The 18,589-nt window shown below is 45.3% G+C and overlaps 1 protein-coding gene across 1 annotated transcript in view; it reads right to left on the minus strand.

Annotated features, from left to right (window-relative positions):
- The window catches only part of LOC141154817 (transmembrane 9 superfamily member 2-like), a 56,908-nt gene that overhangs the window by 28,775 nt on the left and 9,544 nt on the right, over positions 1-18,589 (minus strand). Inside the window, exons 5-11 of the mRNA XM_073641264.1 lie at positions 17,576-17,705; positions 15,719-15,846; positions 13,473-13,584; positions 13,115-13,194; positions 11,733-11,841; positions 9,352-9,484; positions 5,377-5,496 (exon numbers count right to left, since the gene is read on the minus strand). Of these exons, the coding sequence (XP_073497365.1) occupies positions 5,377-5,496; positions 9,352-9,484; positions 11,733-11,841; positions 13,115-13,194; positions 13,473-13,584; positions 15,719-15,846; positions 17,576-17,705 (812 nt within the window). The remainder of the gene's footprint in view (positions 1-5,376; positions 5,497-9,351; positions 9,485-11,732; positions 11,842-13,114; positions 13,195-13,472; positions 13,585-15,718; positions 15,847-17,575; positions 17,706-18,589) is intronic.

Raw genomic sequence — 18,589 nt, forward strand, 5'->3', positions numbered from 1 at the left:
ATGTTCCCGTCGGAAGGGCCCACCAACGCTTCCTTCGTTTTGCCATAGGTCAGGACCATTTCCAGTTTGTGGCCCTACCATTCGGGTTGGCCTCGGCGCCCAGAGTTTTTACAAAAATTCTGGCACCTCTCATGGCGATCCTTCGAAGACAGGGGGTTACGGTTCTTCCCTACCTGGACGACCTTTTGATTGTGGCGTCCTCAAAGGAGGAGGCGGTGACGGCTCGCAATCTATCCCTTAAGCTCCTGGAGGACTTCGGGTGGCTGGTCAATTGGAAGAAGTCGTCTCTGGAACCGTCGCAGTCAATCCTGTTTTTGGGGATGCATTTCGACACGGTACGAGCAGTGGTGTCCCTGCCTCCAGACAAGCAAGCAAGTCTTCTTCGACATGTACAGGTTATGAAGTCTTCGACAGCAATGTCCCTTCGAAGGTGTATGCGCCTTTTGGGTTTGATGGTGGCGTCAATGGAGGCACTTCCGTTTGCCCAATTTCATTCCAGGACTCTCCAAATGCTCATTCTGAACCGTTGGGATCGATCACAGGCTTCGCTGGATCGCAGTGTCATCATCTCCCACAGGGTGCGAGAGTCTCTAGAATGGTGGTTACGTCCGGAAGCGTTATCCCTGGGGAAGTCCTTCCTCCTTCCGAGGTGGTCGGTCATAACCACCGATGCCAGCCTGTCAGGCTGGGGGGTGTCTGGAACGATCTCTGGATTCAGGGAGTATGGTCGTCGGAAGAGTCTGTCCTGCCGATCAACATCCTGGAATTGAGGGCGATTTTCCTTTGCCTCCAACACTGGACGGTCCCTTTAAACGGTCTGCCAGTCCGAGTGCAGACAGACAACGCGACGGCGGTCGCGTATATCAACCATCAAGGTGGAACGAGGAGCTCCAGGCTCATGATGGAAGTGTCTCGGATCCTGGTATGGGCCGAGGCCAAGGTGCCAGCCATCTCTGCGATTCACATTCCGGGAGTTCAGAATATCACGGCGGACTTCCTCAGTCGCGAGAAGGTGGATCCCGGAGAATGGAGTCTTCACCCAGAAATTTTTGCACAGCTGTGCTCCCGTTGGGGAACTCCTCAAGTGGATTTGATGGCATCAAGGTTCAACACCAAGTTACCGACGTTCATGTCCAGGTACAAGGACCCGAAGGCTGTGGCGGTGGATGCTCTGGTGGCTCCGTGGGACCAATTCGAGCTAATCTATGTGTTCCCGCCAATATCCTTACTTCCTCTGGTGTTGCGTCGGATCAGACTGGAAAGAGTCCCGGCTATGTTAGTAGCCCCAGACTGGCCAAGGAGGACGTGGTTCTCGACGCTGGTGTCGCTTCTGGCTGCGTCTCCACTTCCTCTCCCTCTTCGCCCGGACCTGTTAACCCAAGGGCCCGTTCGTCATCCGGACCTGAAGTCTCTGCGTTTGACGGCGTGGCTCTTGAGACCGAAATCTTGACTCGTCAAGGTTTTTCAGCCGAAGTCATTGCCACTCTGCGAGCTGCCAGGGGTCCTGCCACTACTAGGATCTATCACAAGACTTGGGAGGCCTTCTTTTCATGGTGTTCGGGTTCTTCAAGGAACCAGAGGATTTTTTCCATTCCCAATTTGTTGGCCTTTTTGCAGTATGGCCTGGACAAGGGTTTGGCAGTTAGCACTCTGAGGGGTCAGGTTTCTGCTTTGTCCTTGCTGTTTCGGAAGGCTATCGCCTCGCGTAGGGACGTTCGTTCCTTTTTTCGCGGGGTAACCCGTCAGTTTCCGCCGCGGAAGGCGCTTGTGTCCCCTTGGCGGCTCAATCTGGTCTTGGAGGCTCTTCAACATGGGCCTTTTGAGCCTATGGACTCCGTTAGCCTTTCTTTGCTTTCTTGGAAGGTTGCCTTTTTTAGTGGCAGTCACCTCTTTGAGAAGGGTTTCTGAACTGGCGGCTCTTTCTTGCTCGCCTCCTTTTCTGGAGTTTCTCCCGGATCGCGTGGTGCTTCGCACACGGGGCGACTTTCTACCTAAGGTGGTGTCACAATTTCATGTTAACCAGGATATTGTGTTGCCCTCGCTCTGTCCGGAACCGAGGAATGCGAAGGAACGGGCCTTGCACTCATTGGATTTAGTGCGGGCTTTGAAGTTCTATTTGTCTATTACTCAAGGTTTTCGGAAATCGGACTCTCTGTTTGTGATTCCAGCAGGTCGTCGGCGTGGTCAACGAGCTTCCAAGGACACTATAGCTCGATGGATTCGGTCGGCCATTTTAGAGGCTTAAAGACTCAAGGGCGAATCTTGTCCAATTAAGATTCGAGCTCACTCCACGAGAGCTGTGGGTTCATCGTGGGCTTTTCATCAAGGGGCCTCGGCAGCTCAACTCTGCCGGGCGGCTACCTGGCGCTCCGTCCACACTTTTACAAAGTTTTATAAGGTGGACGTCAGTGCTTCCGCTGATGCAGCCTTAGGACGTAGGGTCCTGCAGGCGGCTGTAGTTTAAGTTATCGTTAACTTGTATTTAGCGCTAGTTGCGCATTTTTCTAGGTTGTTGGGATTCTGCCTCTGTTGGTTTTTTCCCACCCTTAATTTTTGGACTGCTTTGGGACGTCCCACTAGTAATGACTGTGTCTCCCTTCCTTCCATCTGCTGCTGAAAGACGGATTTTGGTAAGACCTTACCTATAAAATCCTTTTCAGCGAGGGAAGGAAGGGAGACACAGCTCCCTCCCATGGCAGAAGTGTGTTGTTGTGTTTTCAGATGCAGCGTGACCCTTCTCTGATAGCGATTATCTGGGCTGAGGTCGGCGCGCTAAGGCTCTGTTCCAGCATTGCCAGCTCATCGCAGTGGTCAGGTCCAGTGAGTAGTACCTGGGACTGTGTGGTTTTTCTGTTATATGCATAACCTGTCTCTTGTTTTTTCTCTGAAGTTCTTCAGAAGGGGTTATGTTGCTCCGCTGGTGATATTTGCTCTTCCTTAGCTTGTGTACGGACTGGAGAGCTGGAGTAGGAGGAGCCCAAGCTGGAGGGCCGGACAACACTCTTTTTTAATCTGAGGTGTTCTATCCTATGTGGGCTCCGCCTACCCACTAGTAATGACTGTGTCTCCCTTCCTTCCCTCGCTGAAAAGGATTTTACAGGTAAGGTCTTACCAAAATCCGTCTTTTAGAGGCTTTGGCTATTGCTACGTCTAACTTTGGCGCCTTCCCCCAGAAGGAGAATACTGGGTCTTCGAAGGGGTATTTTCTTTTAGGCGACAACAACCCTTTCCTTTCCGTTTTTTTTCCATTCCCTCTTAATCAGGGAGTGTACCTTATCATTAAGAGGGAAAGATCTCCTTTTCTTTTGTTCCAGGCCACTAAACATCATATCCTGGACTGATTTTTTAGGGCGAGAATCTACGAACCCCATAGTGGACCTAACTGCTTTAATCAAACTATCTGTACCCTCTATAGGGAAACAGCTACGACCCCCATATCCGGAAGATGACTAAGATGATGATAAGCAGGATGAATCGGAGACTACCCCCTCCCCGTCTGAACTACTAGATTCTGACACCGGGGATAGGTGTCTGTTTTTTTCTCATTTCTCCCCCCCCCCCTTCTGCAGGGACTTAAAGGTATCTTCAACCTGAGACTTAATCAGGGATCTGAGCTCTGAAGCTAATTTAGGGGTCTCCTCACAGATTGTCTGTTCAATGCACGAGTTGCACAGTCTTTTTTGCCACGTGGTGGGCAGATCCTCTGCGCAAAGCACGCAGGTCCTGTGCTTGGACTTGCCCGTACTCTTCCTTCCCTGAGAGAGAAGAAAAGAGAGGAGGGCCCCAAGTTACAAGTGAGCTTTCACGTAGATCACTTACCGACCCGTTGTAAGAGGGAATACCGGATTTGAAGAGGAACCCGTTCCAGTAGCTGGGTCTTTCTTCGAGGTTGACGCCACGCTGGAGTCCTTGCTGCGTTGTGAAGACCTGCCAGACCGCCTGCTTCCACAGTCACCTTGGCTGTGTTGGCATGAAGGGTCACTGGAGGGTCCTTTTGTACGCTTCCCGTGTTTCTGAGGTGATAGTGAGTGGGGGTGTAGGGACTGCACCTCCTGTAGCTCCTGCTCGCTCATAGCTGAAGAGTGGCAGAGTGTGCCAGGAAGCACTTCCCCTTTGCTTCCCTGGCAATTTAACCTCTATAGGGTCCGCCCCCCGCCCTGGCCTGTCCACCTCTGTGTCATGAAGTGCGCCCCCCCCCCCTGGCTTGACCACCGCTGTGCACCTCCAGCATGGGGGACGTCCCCCCCCCCCCCCTACCTCCTGTGCCAGCCGTCCCTCGGTTTCCCCCGCACGCGTTCAAACGCGCCACTCCCAGAGGGACCCGCGTCACTTCCGGTGCGCGCGCGCCCCCAGACCGCGTCAGAGGGGAGCGACCAGACCCGGAAGCCCAGGCAAGCATCCGACCTGGGCCCCGGAGCTCAGGCATACTCACTAACTCACTAGCCCCGACACCACTTGGAGACCGCCGCGGTCCAGTCTTTCCCTGTGCTGCGTCTCCCTGCCATCCTAGAGGCCCACTGACCCCAGCGGTGGCGCTACAGGACACCGCACCAGCCGTGGCAGGGAACCCCCCCGCTGCTTGAACCGGTCTGGCCGGGCTTGGTAAATCCATCTTTCTTCTATCTTCCTTTCTTTTCCGTTTCTTTCTTTCTTCCTTCTTTCTGTAGGTCCCAGTCAAGGACAGGAAACCAAATGATGCGGGAGAGAGGAACCACCCTTTTTATCTGTAGGTTTCCTGTCCTTGAAGGGCGGATCCCCTCTTTCTCCGTGGTGCAGTCATGGGGAAAAGAGAAAAACTGTGTGTTTTCATTGGCTGTAAGTCATAATCATCAACATTAACAGAAAAAAAACACGTGAAATAGATCACTCTGTGTGTAATGACTCTATATAATATAGGAGTTTCACTTTTTGTTTTGAACTGAAATAAATTAACTTTTTGATGATATTCTAATTTAGTGAGATGCATCTGTAAATGCATGTAAATTGCCTAAATAGGTTTTAAACAGCAAGTGATGTGACAAGCTCTTATACTGAAAGTGTAGTCACAGGATACAGACTTCACAGTTACGTTGAATGAAACTTGTGAGTCATATTCTTGGCTTGATCTCTGGACCATGAATGGCAATCCCATAGAGAATACATGGAGTTGACATTGAGCAAGTGCATTTTACATTCAAAATGGAGCTGCGCCAAGCGCCACAGAGCGCTGGAGGCCAAGCGCCACAGAGCGCTGGAGGCCAAGCGCCACAGAGCGCTGGAGGCCAAGCGCCACAGAGCGCTGGAGGCCAAGCGCCACAGAGCTAAACACAGATCAGCACTGCATACTTCAAATGGAAATAAACATTTCAATATGTTGTAATATCAAATGTTACTTACTCTTATACATCCGGGCAGACACATACCCAGCAGGGGTTCCCAACAAGACCCACAACACAACAGCACAGGTCATCAATGCTCCTCTGTTAGCAGGAGACAGAAATCCAAGACAGGCCAGGACTTGCGGGAAAAGGAATTACCAAGGTTATTACAGTGACACGATCAAGAAGTTGGTGCGTACATAGTTACCAAATACTGTGAATTATCACATCAACCAACAAGCATAACTGTAGTCGAAACTTATAATTCCCCTTTAGGAGCCCCCCTGCATTCATTTACACTAGAGGAGGGTGGTGAAACATGAAATAGCAGCCAATCACGTAAGTGTAACTGTGGGTGCAGGAAGCGGAGCGGATAAGGATCCCGATTTCTCACTATGGGTTTGTTTTGCCCATAAAGGATAGAGTAGCGATTTTTTTTTTTTCATATTGCACCTTTAACCCATTCATAACTTTGCGATTTTCCAAATTTCTTTTGTGCTTTTGTTTTTTACTCCCTTTCTTCCAAGAGCCATAACTTTTTATTTTTCCGTAAATATAGCCGTATGAGGGCTTGTGTTTTTGTGGGATGAGTTGTGCTTTTGAATATCACCATTGATTTTACCATATAGTGTACTGGAAAAATGGGGGGAAAAAATGAAGTGCAGTGAAATTGCAAACAAAAAAAAAAGTGCAATTTCACAATTTTTATTTTTTTTTTAATCGATCATGTTCACTATATGGTAAAACTGACAAGGCAACATGATTCTCCAGGTCAGTACAAGGTACCAAACATGTATAGGTGGTGGTATTATTAATTATTATTAAAAAATAAATAAATAAATAAAAATTTGCTTTTGTCGCCATTTTCCAAGACGTGTGGCGTTTTCAGTAGTCGGGATCTGGGGCTGGGCGAGGACTCATTTTGTGTGACCTGAGCTGACATTTTTATTGACAGCATTTTGGGGTAGATACAATGTTTTGATCACCTCTTATTGCAATGTTGCGGTAGCCAAAAAACAGAATTTTGGTGTTTTGATTTTTCTCGTTACGCCGTTTAGCAATTGGATTGTTTTTATATTTTGATAGATCGGACATTTCTGAATGCAGCAATATAAAATGTGTATTTTTTAATTGCTTTATTTTCAATGGGCCAAAAGGGGGGTGATTTGAACTTGAGTTTTGTTTTTTTCATATATTTTCAAAAACTTTTTTGTATATCTACACTTTTTTCTGACTTCAATAGTCCCCCTTAAGAGACTGGAAGCTGCAATCTTCCAATCGCCTGTGGTACACAAGAGCAGGGCTTCAGCACTGCTATGTATAGCAGAAATGCCGATCTCCCATGAAGGCCGGCCACAAACCGGCGTTCACAGGAGGACCGTAATGACAGGAATGGGGGTCATCAGTAGAACCCCAGCTTTCATGACAACCCATCGGCGCCCCATGATGATCAATTGATTTGGGCTCCGATGGGCGTTTCCGGCCAGCGTGTTAAGTGATTGAAAGAAGGACTGTTCAGTGATTGACAGCGGGATTTAACAGGTTAAACAGCTGTGGGCCAAGCATCACTCCACCTGCGGCTTTTAAAAGCACTTGAATGCTGATTAGATCAGTCATCAAGTGTGGAGAACGATGTAGACTGTGTGCGAGCACATATCAAAGGCAGGGACACGACCTTTGACGTAAACATACGTCAAAGGTCTTGAAGGGGTTAAAGTGGATTTGGCACCAGATACAAACTGCCTACATTACAAGATAGTCCTCTTACAGAGAACCTGTCACTGGATTCATGTTGCTCCAATGATAGGCGGTGTGAATCAGGGCCCAAATGCAGCCTGGTATCTCTCTCTGAAAATCTGCGGCGTTTCAGAAAAAAGCCTGGCACCAAAGGAAGAGACCAGCCTGGAACGACCCTTGGCCAACATCGCTTCACAACGCTCTAGTTTATTGACAGGTGGGAGCGGGATACATTTATCAATCACCTGGAGCAGGCAAGAGACAGCCAGGGGTTGTGCCGGACTTGTCTAGTCTCCAACTATGGTGCCCAACTGGCATCTTCAACCTAGGCTTTCTATGAAACGCAGAAATGTTTCAAAGAAAAAAAAACATTCCTGGCTGCAATTACGGAGCCAGGCTCTGATACATGCTGCCTGTAGATTGGACAGCATGAAGCGAATGACAGGTTCCATTATACCTGATGCTGCTGATGTACTTACTTTGAAAATCCACGACAGAATACCTTCAAAGTAAAATGTACATTTTATGACCATCACAAACTATTAAACCATAATTTAACATGGATTTCCACAGCAAGTGCACCAGCCTCATCAGGTCTAAGATCTATTTAATAACATGCAGTTTATATTATGAAATCTGGTGACAGAGCCACTTTAAGCCGGTCAATTTGGGCACTTTGGCGTCCCACGTGTGAGAGCAGGATTTATATTTATCCATCCGGACTTAATCTTAGTTTCTTTGTGCATGCATCTCCTTCTGGAATGGAGTCTGTGTAAAGAGGGTTTTAGCCAACTAGAAGAATGTATGCCAATGCTGGCACATTTTTTTTTTTTTGTTGAGCCAATTACATTGTTACAATGCATGACCATTATTAACCAATATGAAGAGTGACCAAATAATGAAATAAAGGAGTTCTATTCTGACAATAAGTGTCAGTGTAGTTCGCTCTCTTAGTACATGTACTTGGATTTTACAATTTAATTTGGAGCAGACAACGTCTCAGAACGTCCCACAATACGTGGAGACGACACACGTGACCCACAACCAGTCGCTGAGGGTGCACAGTTCAGGAGACTCAGTTATGCAGCCGACCCAAACTGTCAATCAGGAGAGAGCCAGCCCTGTGCAAGGAGGAAGCAGGGAGCCAGAGGATAAGACTGAAAGTCAGACAGACCTTTTACTGCTCAGGGATTGTTGTTTCTTTTTTCTCTATTTTTTTTAGCTTTCGTTTTTCCTCCCCTTGTTCTAGAAGCCATAACTTTTTTATTTTTCCATCAAGATAGCCATAAGAGGGCTTGTTTTTGCAGGACGAGTTGTGGTTTTGAATTACATTAACTTCAGCACATTATATTTTGGAACTCATATGAGGGGGAAGTTCAGTGGCTAAAAAAATGGCATCGCCTGAGTTTTGATTTTTTTTTTTTCCCAGCGTTTAACATATGGTTTAAATCATTTTTCTCTTTTTTTTTGGCCACAACGATACTAAATAGTTTTTTTTTTTTTATTATTTATTTTTGAAGGGGACAAAAGGATGCGATTTAAAAAAAAACATTTTATTTTACATTTTAGTCCCGTTAGAGGACTTGAACCTGTGATCATCTCATCACTTATAGCCTATCCTGCAATACCACAGTATAGATGTGTATAGCAAAATCACAGTTCTCCCATGAAGTGCAGCCAGTGGCTGAGCTTCATAGGAGGCCTAACATAGCAGTTCTGCAGACTGTAAGCAAGCCCCTGGCTGCAATGATACCCCATTGGTTCCCTGCTGTCGTATCATGGAGGACCAATGCCCACATGCTCTCAGAGAGGTGGACAGCGGCATTTAATTGGGTAAAATGCAGCGATGGGAGCAAGCTCCAGTCACTGCAGTTGTCGGCCATGTAACAACCGGCAAATGCCGCAGGTTTGTCTCCTGGGCCAGAAGATTCATACTTTGCTTAGCTACCTATGACAAAAATGATCAGCATAGGCAGTTAACCAGTTAAGGAAATAATCCCCCTAAAATTTCTGTAAAAAATTATAAAAACAGAAGAGCGAAAAACAGTAACCTGTACAAAGCCTAAGGCAATCAGGAATGTTAGCATGTAAGGAAAGCACACGTGCCAGGCAGGACAATCGTAGGAGAGACGGAGCACAAGATGGGCACCCACAGTCATCATTAGTCTAAGACCCCAGAATTTACAGCTTGTGCACACGTGTTTGTCACACGACGCCCATCAGCCACATATATCCTGACCAGACGCATGATACTCACACAAAGTAATAAAGGTCATAATGAAAATCTGTGTTCCCTGACCCAGAAAGACAGACAGCAGCATTCCCTTCTTCGGCGGTCTAAATATATCACCATGTACCAACTTCCAGCCAAATTCTTCCTGGGCATCTTCCTGCAGACATGAAATGATACACATCAATGTGATACAAGTAGGGTGCACACAAGCAGGGGTGCTGAGCAGAGATTTTTTTTCTGGACAACTCATCATAGACAGTCTAAATTTATTTTACGAACTGGAAACCCATAATGAATCATAAAGATGATCAGTGTCAATGTGTGCCCTTATTTACCCGCATGCATCCATATGGTGGTGTATTATATGGCAGTGTATCTGCATACATCTATATGGTGCTGCATTATAGAGGCAATGCTTGTGTGGGTGAAAATCGCTAAAATATAGCATTTGATAGAGCGTGGCAGGACGTTTCTTCTTATCCGCATACAGTGGGTACGGAAAGTATTCAGACCCCTTTACATTTTTCACTCTGTTTCATTGCAGCCATTTGGTAAATTCTAAAAAGTTCATTTTTTTTTCTCATTAATGTACACTCTGCACCGCATCTTCACTGAAAAAAAAACAGAAATGTAGAAATTTTTGCAAATTTATTAAACAAAAACTGAAATATCACATGGTCATAAGTATTCAGACCCTTTGCTCAGACAATCATATTTAAGTCACATGCTGTCCATTTCCTTGTGATCCTCCTTGAGATGGTTCTACTCCTTCATTGGAGTCCAGCTGTGTTTAATTAAACTGATAGGACTTGATTTGGAAAGGCACACACCTGTCTATATAAGACCTCACAGCTCACAGTGCATGTCTGACCAAATGAGAATCATGAGCTCAAAGGAACTGCCCAAGGAGCTCAGAGACAGAATTGTGGCAAGACACACATCTGGCCAAGGTTACAAAAGAATTTCTGCATTACTCAAGGCTCCTAAGAGCACAGTGGCCTCCATAATCCTTAAATGGAAGAAGTTTGGGACCACCAGAAGTCTTCCTAGACCTGGCCATCCAACCAAACTGAGCAATCGTGGGAGAAGAGCCTTGGTGAGAGAGGTAAAGAAGAACCCCAAGATCACTGTGGCGGAGCTCCAGAGATGCAATAGGGAGATGGGAGAAAGTTCCACAAAGTCAACTATCACTGCAGCCCTCTGCCATAAAGGCCCGACTGGTGGAGTGGCCCGACGGAAGCCTCTCCTCAATGCAAGACAAATGAAAGCCCGCATAGAGAGTTTGCTCAAAAACACATGAAGGACTCCCAGACTATGAGAAATAAGATTCTCTGGTCTGATGAGATGAAGATAGAACTTTTTGGTGATAATTCTAAGCGGTATGTGTGCAGAAAACCAGGCACTGCTCATCACCTGCCCAATACAATCCCAACAGTGAAACATGGTGGTGGCAGCATCACGCTATGGGGGTGTTTTTCAGCTGCAGGGACAGGATGACTGGTTGCAATTGAAGGAAACATGAATGCGGCCAAGTACAGAGATATCCTGGATGAAAACCTCTTCCAGAGTGCTCTGGACCTCAGACTTGGCCGAAGGTTCACCGTCCAACAAGACAATGACCCTAAGCACAAAGCTAAAATAACAAAGGAGTGGCTTCAGAACAACTCTGTGACCATTCTTGACTGGCCCAGCAAGAGCCCTGACCTAAACCCAATTGAGCATCTCTGGAGAGACCTGAAAATGGCTGTCCACCAACGTTCACCATCCAACCTGACGGAACTGGAGAGGATCTGCAAGGAAGAATGGCAGAGGATCCCCAAATCCAGGTGTGAAAAACTTGTTGCATCATTCCCAAGAAGACTTATGGCTGTGCTAGCTCAAAAGGGTGCTGCTACTCAATGCTGAGGAAAGGGTCTGAATACTTATGACCATGTGATATTTCAGTTTTTCCATTTTTAATAAATTTGCAAAAATTTCTACATTTGTTTTTTTTCAGTCAAGATGGGGTGCAAAGTGTAAACTTTTTAGAATGAAGAATGAAAAATTTAAAGGGGTCTGAATACTTTCCGTACCCACTGTATATAATGGGAGGCATGAGACTGTACAGCAGAGCCCTATTATAACTAGTAAAGCAGGACACTGCCATGTGTTTATGTGGCCTTATACTGGAGAGATCTTACGGATCATGCAGAGACGTGTGCGTCACTCAGGCACATTTAGTTGAATGCTCAAGACCAATTAAAAAAAAAGCCTATAAAATATAGTGTATTAGGCTATGATCATACGTGGAGTTTTTGCAGCTTTTTTTTCTGCTGAGCTTTATAGTACCAGCACAGTGAATAAGATCTCAAAAATCTCATGCACGGGTGGCAACCTACTACAACAAGCAGGTACAGGATACTTACCGATGAGTCTATCTGGTTGTATCGGGCAATATCCTTGTGGAGGGTCCGTAACAGAATCATGGCCACCATACCGGAGAGGAAGAGGACAATGACCAGCGAGTTCATGATACTGATGATCAGAGGAAAGAATCATTTCAATGTCTTTTTTGCTCATTCATTTTACATTCACTATTTTTGAAAACGTTCTTACTTTGCCCCATTTTTCCCCTCACCTGTCTATAAACGTTTTACACGATATTGAACGCATGTACAATTTTGCCTTAAAGGGAATCTGTCACCAGCTTTTTGTCACTTAACCTGAGAGCAGAATGATGCAGGGGCAGAGACTCTGGTTCCAGCGATGTATCACTTACTGGGCTGCTTGCTGTAGTTTTGATAATAGTGTGATTTTATCACAAGAGGACTAGTAAACCTGTTGCCCGGCAGAATCCAAATTCATGAGCTCTGTATAACCCCCACCCCAACCACTGATTGGCAGCTTTCTGCCTATGCACAGTGTACACAGAAAGCAGCCAATCAGTGGTGTGAGCTGGGTAAGCAGAAAAAAAAAACAGGAATTTTATCAAAATGACAGCAAGCAGCCCAGTGACACACCGCTGGAATCAGGGTCTCTGCCCCTGCATTATACTGCTCTCAGATGGGGTACCAAAAACATGGTAACAGATTCCCTTTAACAAGTTAGATGAAATAAATCATTGTCAATTATCATTTGTTTCAGGAGTAGAGCAAAAGAGGATGACTTTTTTTTTAGTCTTTTACCAATATGCAGTACAGAAATTTGCCTCAACAATCGCTATTTTTCCCCACACATAGCCAGTTCTTCGTACTTTCGCACTAAAAAGGTATGGGCACAGATATTTTTGCACCAAAAAATGCATCTATAGATAGGAAAAACGCTGCGTATAAGTCATGTGTCTGAGTTTTTTCCCTATTCATTTGAATGGGTGTAAAACGCTGCAAAAAAAGTTGCAAAAATCGACTTGCTGCAGAAATGAAACTGCTTCATATTACAATCTGCAAGGAAAAAATAAGCAGCGTGTGCATGAGATTTCAGAAATCTACCTTTGCTGACACTGGAAACTGCAGCAATTTTGGTGCAGAAATGTTTCTGTTGCAAAAACATGTGCGCATACCCCTAGGTCTTCTTCTCACATACTATTTTTGCAGCATTTTTAAACACTTCTAAAAAACAACACGAGTCTAAAGTGTACAATACTAAGATATTTTTAATATATATTCTACAGAAGTCTAGGGCACCAGGTGATTTGATGGAAAAAAAAACCTTAGCTTTTCTTTAATTCACCCATAAAAAAAAAACCACATTGACATCTTAGAGGAAATATTACCTTTAACTCGAAAATTTGCTTCGCTCGCACGCTTACCTGAACCACTGAATATTTGTGTGCGGCATTGATTCCAAGATATAGTCCCAACGAGATGCCCATTTAATAGTATTGTTTGCCTAAAAATAATAATATACAACTATTAAAGCGGCTAACTATGGTCTTAAATATCTCATTTTAAAAAAATTGACAAATAAATGAGTCAATTCTTATAGTCACTATCCAGTCTAAACTGAAAATGTGACTGTCAGAAATACTCAGTATCCTTTATTCGAGGACGACACTGTTGCGCAGCTCAGGTTTCCCCCATTTACTTTTTTCAAAAAATGGTCTACAACAATTTCCTACGCAATCAGAAAAGCCCCCCAACCCCCACCACGTGATAAAACCTGCTTACCTGAAACAAGACGGAGTAGGAGTAAATGACCTGCAGCTTGCCTGTCAGCTCTTTGGGAATCTCCATTGGATGTCCTTCACATTTTAACTCCTTATCACCGGTGTGTTTATAGCTATAAATGATAGATAATGTATGATACAGTCCATCAATTTCTATGATTCTGGTTCAACAGGAAAGAATTATCAGGTTTAAGCTGGTCATTCACATCAGATAGCAGGGCCGAACGTGCATGAGTATGATTGGGGTTGGGAGAGATGGAGCGACAGCTGAGTGTTCATGTGCTTTTAATGGGGAGAGAGGAGCAAGTCCTGGCCAGATACAGCTCATCTTCCCTGGAAACAAAAGGATTGAAATGCAACATACTAAATCCTCAAGTTGTCTGATTCCAGGGGTAGAGTCAGAAGCCCCCATACACGTTAGATCTGACATGGTCGATGATGGACTCCCTTTAATCTTGCCACACTCAAACACAATTTAAACCGAAGCAAGTAGTAATATAGGAGATTTAGCCCCTATAGAAATCCTACCTTTTAAAGTCTGTCCCTCCGTGGAGCAAAAAACACTATTCCCATATGCCGGTGGCATGGCACAGTGGCTTCAATGCACCGTTTCGCCCTCTGAAGTTGCATACCCCTGCATCCTTGTATGGCACTGACTTGCCCAGGAGTAGGCGCTGTTTTAGGAGGAAGCCTCTCTGGTGATTGACAGCAGTGGCTTGACCAGAACCAGCACGGTCTCAGGAGAAAGCTGGTGCAGAGGAGCGGCCGCAGCAGAGGAGCGTGCACCAGCGATCTGACACGCTGTCAGAGGTAGACAACAGAGCGCTGGCTCTGGGTGAGACCGTGCTAAAAATCACCAGACAAATTCAGGGGTTCAGGCACTGAAGCCACTCAATGATGCAAAGAGTGCCCCGTGAACCCTAATTAGCATATTGGAATAAACAACTTTTTTTGCATAACAGAGGGACAGATTAGCACACTTAGGGTAGGTGCACAGGGCCGTTTTCTCTTGGCCTGAGGAGTCTGATCCGACTCTGATGTCATCCAAGTGCGGTCCGATGTTTTTCATGAACCCATAGACTTGCATTACCAAATTTGATCCGACACTCAGAACAAAACCAGATGTGTGTCCGATTTTCTTCCTCGGCCAGAGGAAAAAAAAGATTGGAAATGTGCACAGCCCCATAGAATATCATAGATAATGTATTTTTCGGACTATAAAAGACGCACCGGACCATAAGACGCACCTAGGTTTTAGAGGAGGAAAATAAAAAAATAAAAAAAAAAAATTAAGCAAAAAAATGTGTTCATGATGCACTTTTAAGGGGGAGGGGGGGGGGGGGGAGGTCTTCTGCTGACACTGGTATAGGGGTAATGTCCCCCAATTCTGACAATATCCCCCATCCTGGTATATATGCCCACCCCCCCCTTCCTTTTATACATGGCGCCCCTCATCCCCGTCCCGGTATGCATGGCGCCCCTCATCCCCGTCTCGGTATGCATGGCGCCCCTCATCCCCGTCCCGGTATGCATGGCGCCCCTCATCCACGTCCCGGTATGCATGGCGCCCCTCATCCCCGTCCCGGTATGCATGGCGCCCCTCTTCCTGGTATGTATGGCCCCTCATCCTTATCCTGGTATGTATGGGCCCCTCATCTTTATCCTGGTATGTATGCCCCCCTCAGCGTTATCCTGGTATGCATGGCACCCCTCATCCTTATCCTAGTATGCATGGTCCCCCTAATCCCCACCAGGCTGCACATAAAAAAATAAACACTCCTACTCACCTTTCTTCTCTCCTCCAGCGCTGCGTCCTGTCTGCCCGAACTAATCTCTCCATGTGAGCCACGCATGACGTCAGCTGCTGGAAGTCACTGCTCCCCACGCCGGGACTGTGCGCGTGGGGAGCAGTGACTTCATGCTCCTTAAAAGCCGGCACACAGCGTAGCCGCAGCGCCGATCACACAGATTATGTCTCAGCTGAATTTAGACTATTGTTTATGGGGGGAGGGGTCTTTGGACTAATTAGTTAAGCGCAATTCTGATCAATTCTGTACAAGAAAGGAAATATTAACTAGTCTGGCCAGTTAGCCCCATCTCATGCCCCAAACTTCCCCTGGCTCAAAGAGCCACATAAATCACTCAACTGAAAAGGACTTCAAAGTAAAGAAGAGACAATAAGAAAAGTTAAGAATGAACATTCATCGCAAAAAGTCAAAGCCCAAAAAAAAAGAAAAAAAAAAATACCTTTTAGGCTCCAGTCTTGCTGTAACCAGTCGAGCGCCATCCCAATTTTCTTCTTTTCCACTGTGGTAGGTGATTATTATATCAACGTGATTGAATAGGTAAAATGTATCCTTCTTGTTAAAATCATTCTAATAAGAAAAAAAAAAAAAAAATTGTGTGTGAGAAAAAAAAGGGGGTATTATTAAAAAATAAATAAAAAAAAAAAACATTTGAGAAGCACAAGAAGAATTTCTGTACAGTGACACATAAATGAGGCAGACTCAATGAAGCCTATACCCCAGAAACCTGGTGCAAAAGCTTTTAAGAAGTCACAATTTTTTGTGCAATGGAAAGTTGCACAAAAATTTGACAGTTTTTCACCCAGCTCCGCTGACATGGGCAGGGAGCTGGGTGCGGAGGCAGTGCGGGATGGAAAGGATCACACATGCCCAGCTGATTCATCACATATGCCAGCACTTTGTCCCATGATTTGCTACTCCAGTCTTCTTTCACTGTAGTACCTTTTCTGGTGCCGGGCATGGATGAACTCACCACTTAGAAGCGGCACCGGATTAAGTGACGTGCGTCTCTAAAATGAAGTTGGCGCCTTTCATTTAAGCAAGACTGGCATAGTGCGATTGTGATCTTCACCTGTCTTGATGAATCTGCCACAAAGGCAGTAGAAGCCAATTGGTTAATGTTTTTCATTTTGTAATGAATCCCTATAGCAAGTGTGTTGTTTTTTTTTTTTTTTTGCTAAAATGTATTTACATGCATTTACAGTCTAAGGCTGTGTGCCCACGGAATTTCCGCAGCGTAAACGCTTGTAAAACGCTAGGTAATCCGCCCCCCATGGTCCCCAAGGGGATTCCGCATGTTCTATGCACATGCTGCGGATTTTTCCGCAGCATTTATGCTGCGTTCAAAAATCCGCAGCATGTTCATTAATTTTGCGTTTCCGCAAGCGGAATTGCCTTTTGCAATGCATTAAAAAACGCAAGGCAATTCCGCATGTGGAAATTGCGCGATAAACACGTGCAGAATTCCGCATGCATTTTTAATTGCAGAAATGAAGCAGAAATTTTCTGCTTCATTTCTGCAACGTGGGCACATAGCCTAACTGTACCTTTCAAGTAATTGTTCAGAAAAAGCTGTCCTGTGTGTACATAAGGAATAACACTTTCTGGCCATTATACATCTTGCAGTCAGCAATTTCACTAGTTTTCCCCTCTGCAGACTATTTGTCACTAACTGTAACATGTGGGAAGAGACTGGCTGCTGTGCTCTCTCCCATGTACAGCGATGGAGTCCAGCTCTTCATTCCTTAGTTAGTACCCAGAGGCAGACAGCAGCAGAATGGGGGACAATACACAGTAGTACTCAGCAGGACAGATGTGAATCCAGCTCTGGGGTGAGGCAAAGGGCTTGTTAGAAACCTCAGCATAAATCATGTTAACCAGCATCTGTCACAATAGACAAATGAGAGCCACTTATCGATGTATAATCATCAGGTTCTCACTAGAGATGGAAGAACCTGTTTATGGGCCTTTGGCCTGTAATCTGTAACCACTGGACGGGAGCCCTGTGAATCTCCTTACCTCCTGGCTCCTTAGATGGTCAGGAGCGACATTGTATGTGCATCACGTCGCAACGATGAGGTCGCGGCAGCCCTGGCTAATCAAAAGAAGATTTGCAGGACACAGTACTAACCTGGCTGATGGACTAGAGCCCTTAGAATCAATTCTCCCATCTCTAGTCCAGACACACCAGGAAATTATGATTTTACATCCCTATTGACTTGTATCATAGATTTCTTAGCACATGCATATATATATATATATATATATATCTCAGGATTGTATAGATTACTCCGCTTACATTGATAACACAGGCATCTTTTACTCTGCCATCTGGGGTGACTGTACATCCTATTGGAAATCCCGGGCTGCAGTATTTCTGGTTATCCTCGACATCGTAACACCAGGTCACCGGCATGTTATCAATAATCCTATTAAAGCACACAGAGTAAAGAACAAGCGGCTCAGCATTAAAGTAAGAACAGCATAAACTGCGACTACAGGCGATGATAGCGAAGCACCATCAGTGGTGCCCGTGTCCGGAGACTGTGCCCACAAAGCACCTGTAAATGTTGGCATCAAGACTTCACAGCAGTCTCCAGGAGCTGCGATGTTAAGACTGCAAAACACAACTAAACAGAACCAACAGGAGGATTTCATAGCAAGCTGTGCCTCTAATACACAATTAATAGCACTTTAAGGTAGGCAGTGAGTTGTGGAGCCAACGCCTTCTCTCTGCTCATCCAAACATAAAGCCTGAACCTATTAGCAAAACCAATCGATTATAAACTCTGTTCCCAGTGACAGATTTTATGGAAAACTTGGGTTTACAAAGTTATTCTTCCTGAGAAACTTAGAAAAGAATGTTCCACTATTTCTGTAATTCATTAGTTGGAGAATCATAGTAAGGGGTTAGATGACAGGCATCTCCCACATTTGTTTGGCAGAACAAATTATTGGCATCACAAAGCTACAATGAAAATCCAATATTCATTTGTGTATTCCCCAGTGTATAAAGTGTGCTTTATTATACCATGGATTGGCAATAAACGTATGATCAACAGGGGAACCGCTGGAACCACCACAGAGGACAAAAAAGGAGTCTCGTGCCCCTGTATGAATGAAGCAGTAGTATGCATGCATGATGCTTTGTGCAAAAGTACCTTAATATTTCATAAAAATAAAATACCAACATATTATGGGAAGAAACTGCATAACTTGACATGAGTAGAAAGCTTAGCTTTGCTCTTCTTAGGGCTACGTGCACACATTCAGGATCTCATTCACTTTGCAGGTGCTGTAAAAAAACAGTGTA

Source organism: Phyllobates terribilis, unplaced genomic scaffold, assembly GCF_046119375.1.
Source record: "Phyllobates terribilis strain yellow unplaced genomic scaffold, ASM4611937v1 Scaffold_7__3_contigs__length_470593459, whole genome shotgun sequence".
Classification (NCBI taxonomy): domain Eukaryota; kingdom Metazoa; phylum Chordata; class Amphibia; order Anura; family Dendrobatidae; genus Phyllobates; species Phyllobates terribilis.